The sequence below is a fragment of the Kryptolebias marmoratus genome, linkage group LG22 (assembly GCF_001649575.2).
Source record: "Kryptolebias marmoratus isolate JLee-2015 linkage group LG22, ASM164957v2, whole genome shotgun sequence".
NCBI classification, from domain to species: domain Eukaryota; kingdom Metazoa; phylum Chordata; class Actinopteri; order Cyprinodontiformes; family Rivulidae; genus Kryptolebias; species Kryptolebias marmoratus.
The window spans coordinates 26,097,993-26,106,455 of NC_051451.1; the positions used below are offsets into that span (position 1 = coordinate 26,097,993).

The window sequence follows — 8,463 nt, forward strand, 5'->3', positions numbered from 1 at the left end:
GCGTGACGTCAGGCATTTATGCTGGGAGGAAGCCCTCCTCCTGGAGCTGACGTCACTTCTGTCGGCCAGTCAGGACTGGCGTAATGTAATAGAGCTTCTGGGGGACAGGCGCAGGGGCGTGTCCCATAGTGAGATACCTAAACGAATGTTGAAAGAGAACATCACACTCTGCTGGGCTTCAGAAAGAAGCTCTCTGTCATCCCGGCAGGGTCAAACGGTGAGGAAATAAAAAGACTTTAAGACGGGGGAACGTCCAGTTCCAGGCGGCACAGCCTGAAGGGAAGATCTCATCTTCAAACTGCTTTCGGAACAGTTTACGCTCCGAATCTTTCTTCTGTCTGCAGTTGCTGCGATAAAACTCCAGCGTCTGACTGAAATCTGCTGCTCGCGCCGCACAACAGCTCTCATTGTTTATGTCTGCTGTTTTATTGTTTAACAGGCAGATAACAGCTGCTTAGCAATGCAGCGGGACGGCTGTGATGGCTGGAAACATTTTTTTTTTCCTCTTTATGCTCCTCTCCTATAAACCCACGCCCCGTCGCTCATTAGGGCCGCTTCACCACGTGGAACCCTGCAGATCATTCAAAGTTTAAAAAAACCCACCCTCATTTCAACTTTAACTATAACTGGTATGGATAGTTCCAGAATCAAATGGGAAAAAGATTTGGGAATATCTATTCAGAGGCAATTACGGAATAATTTGTGAAGAGGTCTCATTTCTACTCCACATTCTCGCATTAGACTGATTTCGTGGGGCATTTTCCTAAAAGTTGTGATTTTTTTTTTACTAAAATCAATAAACAACCATAACTTTTAATATATAAACCAAAAATACTTCCTAGTTTTGTAAGATAATTCCCAACAAACATTGACATTCTCAAAAGGTGCTTTATTTGAGAACTTTGATAGCTTCTAAACTGACATTCATGAGCATTTCTGGATCGTCCCTGGTCTGCAGCTCTCCTCACATGTTTTGCAGACACAAAGTGTTTGTCGATGCGTTTATGTTCCATGATTACACTGCAGGACGTGCAAAACAGCTGCAGCTGGGGAGGAAACTGGTTTGCTGAAATCTTTGTGGGGAAATGTGAAGCATTAGCGCACATTTTGGCTTCGGTCGCTGCTCCTGCACGCTCCCGGCATTCTGATGTTAACAGGAAGTGACGTCATGTGTCTTCTTCCTGAATTATTTGGGGTTATTTTGTATTCCACGCTACACAAACCCACAAAGAAGAGACTAGACCGCAGAAATGGTGGCGAATCACTTTAGAAACAATAAATATTGAGTTAAAGTTGCGGGAAAGTTGCGATTTTGCTTGATTTTGCGTTAATAGTTGCGATCACAACATCGCGAAATCCTGCAGGGTCTGGTTATCAGACATTCATGGCATCACGATACCAATGGCCCCTGAGATTTGTTTATTGGGGAACTTTAGGAACTCCAATTTAAAGGCAAATTATGATAAGAAACTTACAGAATTGCTAAGAAATGTGTTACAACAAAATGGAAATCAGACGCCCACCTTCCAATTAAAATGTAGATTTGCGAGATGTGACTCTAAAAAAAAATAACCTTTTGGATGAAGAATAGAATTAAGACATTTTATAAAATATGGCGGCCATTTTTAAAGATATATGCAAAATTTACCAGCACATTGGATTGACTGATTGTCCCGTAATATACATTTCTATTTCATCCTTATTGATTACCCTCGTCCCACACCTTACCTGTGGTTGTTGTGTTATATTATTGTAAATGTATTTTACTTTAAGTATGTCTCATTGTTTGAGTTGTGCATTATTGTAAATCAATCTTGTCCTGTCAGGCCAAAATAAAGTATTCTAAAAATAAAAAAATGTAGAATGATTAAACTTACAATCTAAGCGTCACTGACGTCGAACCAGGCGCGTGAAACCGGAGCGAGACTTTAAATTATAGAAAGCGACGGTTCAGTTACACCAGATCGTCCCCCCAGCGGGACTCACCCGCTCGGGCTTCTCCTCGGCGACGTCGGTGCACGAAGACACCTCGGCCAGGGCGACTCGCAGGAGAGAGTCGAAGAGCGGTACGGCGAGGTCAGAGTTCACCACTCCCGAGCGAGACAGCTGGTCCCTGACCTCCAGCAGAGTGTCCTCCACAGACTGCAGCTTTAAGAGCAGTCAAAGAAGAACTGGAGTTAAATATATATACGTTTAGACGGCGGATGTGTTCAGGGACGACCTGGATTCAAACACACCTGATAGGAAAGCTCGGGTTCCGTTCTCTGCATTGCCGAGTTGGCGCTGTGCAGACAGATGGCCAGCAGGGCCTCCAGGAGACGAATACTTTGCAGCTGCCACTCTTCTTCCAGCCTCTTTGCTGGATCTTTGGTCCTTCCTTCAGCTGGTCCTGCAAAGACAGCGTCAGACGAGTCCTCCAGCCCGAGGGAGGCAGCGGGAAGCGTGGACTCGGGGCTGCCCTTCCCTCTGCCGTCCCTCTTCTTCTTCGCCTTGCCGTCCTTCGTCTTGCAGGAGAGCTTCTGGATGACCATGGCCATGAGGCGCAGGCACACGTCCAGCCCGGCGAGCCTGAAGAACTGCCTCTGGAAGACGGGGCTGGCCATGTAGATCAGCCGGCACACCGACCAAACGTCCGCGGCGCGCCGCAGCTGCTCCTTGGAGGGCAGGGCCACGCTGTCCGGGGACAGGTAGGGCAGCCGGCCCCCCAGAGGCTCGCTCGCCGTGCTGTCATAACCTGAGGTGTCCTCAGACTCGTTGGCCGAGTCCCGGTCAGAGTCGGCCTCTTTGCTGACGCACAGGAAGGCCACGCACAGGAAGAGGTTGATGACGTAGAGGTGGATCTCCGTTCTGCTGCGGCCCGGCCCACTATGGCTTTTATAATGCGGATAGGCCTCCTTCAGGGCTTCGTAGAACTTGCTGAGGCTCTGTGGACCCTCCCCGACCCCCCGGGACCCCAGTTCATCAGCCAGACCCAGGACGGCCTCCCTGTCTTTGGTCTCGGCCCCGTCTAGTTCGGGGAGAACGCCGTCAGCCTGCTGGTGTCCCGTCCCGATGATCAGAGTCTCAAACACCTTCAAGGCCAGAGAACGAGTCTGGTCCAGGTACACCAGCTCCGTCACCTGGTTCAGCCCGTTACAACCGATGAAAAGGTCTCGGACCACCCTGCAGCGAGGAAACAAGCGAAACTACGATCAGTTCACGTCGTAAACCGAAGAAATTCAAAGTATTCCTGAAAGAAACACCGTCAGACAGAAAACGCTCTCACTGCTGGTTTCCTGTTTTCAGTTCTCTCTGGGTTTTTTTTTTAATCCAACCACTTCTGAATACTTTGTGCCATTTGAGTCGTTCGTGCATCAAAACCTTCGGCTCGTTCAGGAGCCGGCTGCTGGGACTTCTGGTTTTTGTAACTTTTATACTTTTCAAAATATTTAACTTTATTTACAAATATTTCCCCCCATAGAAATACATTCAGATTATACCTTTTAGCTTTTAGCTACCATCGTTCACCTTCTTTTAGTCCTTTTAGCTTTAAGCTCAGTTTCAGCTTCTTTAGTAAAGTTATTCAGAAACCATAGTTCTTGCTTAAGTTTTGCAGAAAAATAAATTTTCTCTAAATAAATTTGGAGTTAGACACCTTTTAATCCAATTAGATGAGCTAAAAAAGCAGCTATTTAACCATATTTACGAACAATGAACAATTTAAATTATGCCAAAAATCAACATGAACACGACAGCTATTAATATATATCTTTATTGTTAAAGTTTATATGCTTATACTTCCTTTGATATTCAGTATTTCTGATGATTTAGTGTATTTAAGAGGCGACATGACGGACAGATTTAAAGGTAAAATAAAATTTGTAACATTTTATTCTCTTAAATCCGTTTCCTGCTGTTTGTCTCACACAACAGAGCTGAATAAGATATTATTCCAGCCGATGGGTAAATTACGACTAATTAAAGCGGATAAAAAACTCAAAAATGAAAGAGAATCAGGTTCGGATCAAATCAACTTGTAGACGTTTTCTTTCCTTAATCAAATCCTTTTTTATCCTCCTCGTTAAACGCGGACCTAATTAATTCTGCCTTTCAGAATATTTTCAGTCTTAATTAGCAGCGTGGAGCAGCGTCAGGGCGACTCGTGACAAACGAGAAACTGAGTCGTTTCGCTTTCCGTGACAGAAAAAAAAAAAAAAAGATTAAAGCGCCAAAGAAGCAGACAGGATGTCAGATTTGTTCGAATGCATCGAGTTAATCTGGAGGAACAAGGATGATATAAAACCGTCGATTTTTACCTGAAAATAACAGTTCAGTGTTAATAAAACTAACCACAGACGGCCTAATAAAACCACAGAGTTTTAAACCAAATTCTTCATTTATTAAAGTTGTATTTCATATAAAATAAGACCCGACCGGCCCAGCAGATGGAGCCGTCACTTATAAACCTGTTGAAACACAATAAATGCTTCCAGAGTCAGTAAAGATCTTTATGGGTCTCAAGACACGACTGAAAAGGTTGAGCAAATATTACAAACAAAATAAGATAATCATTCACCCAACAGGTGTGACACTCTGCACTAATTAATTAAACACGACACAAACTGAGACGATATATTAAAAATACGGGATTATTTTGAGTCAGATTAGATGTTCTTTAAGCCGAGTGTTGCATTGCAGACATTCTGTTCTTCATCTTTTATCGCCCACATTTTTAAAGCTGATCATTTCAGTTCAAACTTTCAGATTAATTGTGATTCAGATGGTTTATTTTATGAAATGACCGCAGAGTCATTATTAACCTTGAAAACATCAATAATTAACAACGATTCATACTTAATACGTTATAAATGAACACATTTATTAATGATTTACCCATAAATGTTCATTCATGCCTAATAACTACTCGATATCTTGTGTTTATATGGATATAAATGCTGATAAAAATGTACTTTCACATCATGTATTAACAGTTAGAGAATATCTGAATTAACTATAAACTTATCCTGCAGTGCATTAATAATTAAGGCAGTTGTTAGTAGTTCGTTAAGTCTTTTTTTGTTAACTTTGAGTCTTTTTTGAGGTGCAGTTATCATAAAGAGCTACAGAGGTTTTTGAAAAGTAAATGTTTTGTAGAATCTGTTAAAGCGACCAAACCGAGGAAACATCCTAAACTAACGAGAGTTTTGGGAGATAACCCCAAATAACTATAAATATTATTAAACGGTTGATCTAAATACTGATTTATGTTAACAAAAAACACAAAATATGTAATGTCCCAGCATGCTCTGGGGCACATTTTAGATGATCACAAATGCTGACAGGAGAAAACTAATTTAAAATACAGAGCTGATAATTTTCCACTGTAAGAAACGACAGATTGGCATCAATTAATAACGAGCTGGACGGACGGATCTAATGACAAACGAGGAGCAGCTCAGGTGTCCTGCTGCGAGCCAACTCACCTGGATTTCAGGAGCGCAGGGACGGTCTGCAGGTAGACGAGCAGGACCTCCACGGGCAGGCACTGCGTGTGGTAGCTGCAGACCTGCGTGCAGACGGTCGAGACCCCCAGCTGCTGGGCATGGTGGGCCAGCTCCACCCCTCTCTGCAGCACGGGGTTGAAGATGTGCGTGTACAGCTGCCACTGCACGATGGCGTTGCCACGCAGCGTCAGGTGGCACACGTGTCCGGCCACCTGCTGGCTCAGCTGCCAGTCCTCGCCGAACACCAGCTCCTGATAAGCCTCCAGGGCATCCCACTTCCACAACATGTCCTCGGCTCCGCCCCCGCTGGGCAGGATCCCCTGGGAGCGGTAACGCAGAGTGGTAGAAATGGCCGAAGGCTCTCTGTGCTGCAGAGTCTCCTCCAGGCCCGGCAGCTGGCTGCTGTCCAGCGTGCAGATGTTACACGAGGCGAGCTTGGCTTTCTCCGAAGGCTGACCCCCACCGAGCTGGTCCAGAATCAGCCTTCCCAGCACGCTGAGCACGTGGGACTGGTAGCTGCGCAGACCCGGAGCCTGGAAAGCGTGCAGCATGGGTCCTACCACCGAACGGGGGTCCATGCAGCAGCAGATTCCCACGGCCTGAATGCCAGCGAGCACCTGCAGCACCGCCGGCCCGCTGGGCGACAGGCGCTGCAGGAGCCGCAGGCACTGGTGGGCGCAGGCGGCCAGGCAGCAGCAGCGTTCGGGGTAATGCACCCCGTCCCCCTCGGCTCCCTCTGAGCCGTCCCCGTCCTCCTCAAACGGGTTGCGTCTCGCAGTCTGTTTGAACGCGGAGACGGGCAAGCCGGACAGATCTCTGTGGTGATGCAGGAAGTGGGAATACTCACAGCGGCGGTGGCGGCGCCGGGCGCACACGGACTGATGCAGCTGTTCTGACTTCGCCTTCTTAACAGCGCTGATTATCCTGAAGACGCCGGTAATGAGGCCTCGTAACCGCTCCGAGGCCTCCCTGCCTACTTCCGAGTCCCTGGCCCGGCTGAGCGCCTCCAGCCGCAGCGCCGTGGTCTCAAAGAGCTCCAGCCCGCGGTGCTGGACGAACTCATGGACGAGCTCCAGGGCCTGGCTGAAGAAGAAGGGGTTCGGCGTGGAAGCCTGCAGGCAGCTAAGGAGCACCTGTAACACCCCCTCTAAAAGCTCTGGGAGCAGGAGCGCCCGGTGGCGGTAACGGGAGAACGAGAAGTCGTCCTGGACTTCCTGCAGGGTCTTCTTGGGTCTCGGCGCAAACGGGTTGTTCTGCCTCTCCAAGCAGCTCCGGATCTTGAGAGTGGCTCGCAGCAGGTCCGTCAGGCTGCGCCTCAGGCTGTCCGGAAGCCTGTCGCTCTGACTCACGTCCACAGACATCAGGTGCAAAATGGTGCGCAGTAACATCCTCTGGACCAGCGCGATCGGCTCCTCCGTCCAGCCGCCGGCGAGCTCCTCCGCTCCGGTTCCGCCTCCTCCCCCGCCAGGACCGCAGCAGTCCCCGAACTCAGTCAGGATCTCCGTGAGGGTGGGCACGACGCTGATCGCCAGGCCGGGGTTGTGGTTCATGCTCATGTCGAATTTACACACCTTCTCCAGCAGGGAGAGCAGCACGTGGCAGAGGTCGAAGGGCGAGTTCTCCATGCGGTTAAAGATGGATACCGCGGCTGGGTCCGTAAGGGTTTCGTTGTCCGTCTGGGACCCCGGCGCTCTGGGGTGGGGGTACGGCGCGCTCATGGTTTCCGTGGTGTTGGTGGCGGTGGAGGTCAACTGCGCCGCCTCCGAGCGATGATGCTGACAGCTTACCTGGAGGGTGGAGCCATGCGACCTCCGGCTCCTGGCGCCGCCCGAGCCCGGCACGGTTCTGTCCTCAGAGTTGGCTTCCGAATCCGAGGTGGAGACCTGGGACTTCCGAGCATCCTTCACGGAGTATCTCTGTGCCGTCCTGCGCGACCGCCGCGACTTCCACGTGCCACTGCCGACCCGGGACCTCTTCCCGGAGCTCGGCTCGTCCACCGAAGCCTTCTGCCCGGTTCTGAGAGGGACGGACTTCAGCTCCCGGTTCAGGAAAACCTCCAGCAGGGACGGCAGGATGAAATCTGTCAGCACACAGAATCAGAATTAACATCACGGTTTGACCATCACTGGGATGATATGCATTCCTTTCAGGAATTTCTAGGACTCTTTGCCGGATCTTTAGAAGATTTCCAAATAACCGTAGAGCAGCTGAGCTAACGTGGGGCTCAGCTGCATGTCGGGCGGTAAAGCCGGTGTGTTAATTAAAAGAAAAATGTCTCGGGTCGACGTTAGAGACGAGCAGCAGTCCTGCACTAAATGCCGGCGTCGCTCTTTGGTCACAAGCTTCTCCTGCGCTGCGACAATCAGCACTCGGTATTTAGGCGTTATTATCGACTTTTTAATAAAAACCAACACGAAAACATTGCAGTGCTTTTACTCAAACCCACCAAACCAAAGGCTAAAAGAAAGATTGATGATTAAATTTATGGAGGAAAAAAATATTAATAAACAGGATCTTTTAGTTACAGGTGGTCGATTTTAAAAATGTTAAATATTCGTTGTTGTAAAAGTTGTGTGGTCCAGTTTGGTTGTAACACGGTAATGTCATTAGTTGCATCAATGCCTATAATATTATTTATGACTAAATAAAATGTTTATTTTTTGTTTGAATGTGATATTTCTCAAAGTCTACCACAGGTTTCCTCCCGTTTTTTTACCCCATTAGCGGCGTGAGGTGAACCTGAAATAGTCGACCTTAAACGGCAGAAAAACCGGCGACACCGACCTGGAGCCTTCTCCTCCTGAACGGGAATCTTCCAGACCAGCGGGAGCAGCGACAGCAGCAGAGTGAGCAGCTCCTCCCGACACGTCAGCTCCTGAGAACCCAGCAGAACACTGTCAGCTCCTGAGCAGAACACTGTCAGCTCCTGAGAACCAGCAGAACCCAGTCAGCTCCTGAGAACCAGCAGAACCCTGTCAGC

The 8,463-nt window shown here is 48.3% G+C and overlaps 1 protein-coding gene across 3 annotated transcripts in view; it reads right to left on the bottom strand.

The window, feature by feature from the left end:
- lyst (lysosomal trafficking regulator) overlaps positions 1 to 8,463 on the bottom strand; it is a 59,847-nt gene that overhangs the window by 33,916 nt on the left and 17,468 nt on the right. For all 3 annotated transcript variants that reach the window (XM_037973494.1, XM_025007642.2, XM_025007641.2), the window contains 4 exons: positions 8,268 to 8,358; positions 5,463 to 7,563; positions 2,238 to 3,162; positions 1,987 to 2,148 (listed from right to left, as the gene is read on the bottom strand). In XM_037973494.1, the coding sequence (XP_037829422.1) occupies positions 1,987 to 2,148; positions 2,238 to 3,162; positions 5,463 to 7,563; positions 8,268 to 8,358 (3,279 nt within the window). The remainder of the gene's footprint in view (positions 1 to 1,986; positions 2,149 to 2,237; positions 3,163 to 5,462; positions 7,564 to 8,267; positions 8,359 to 8,463) is intronic.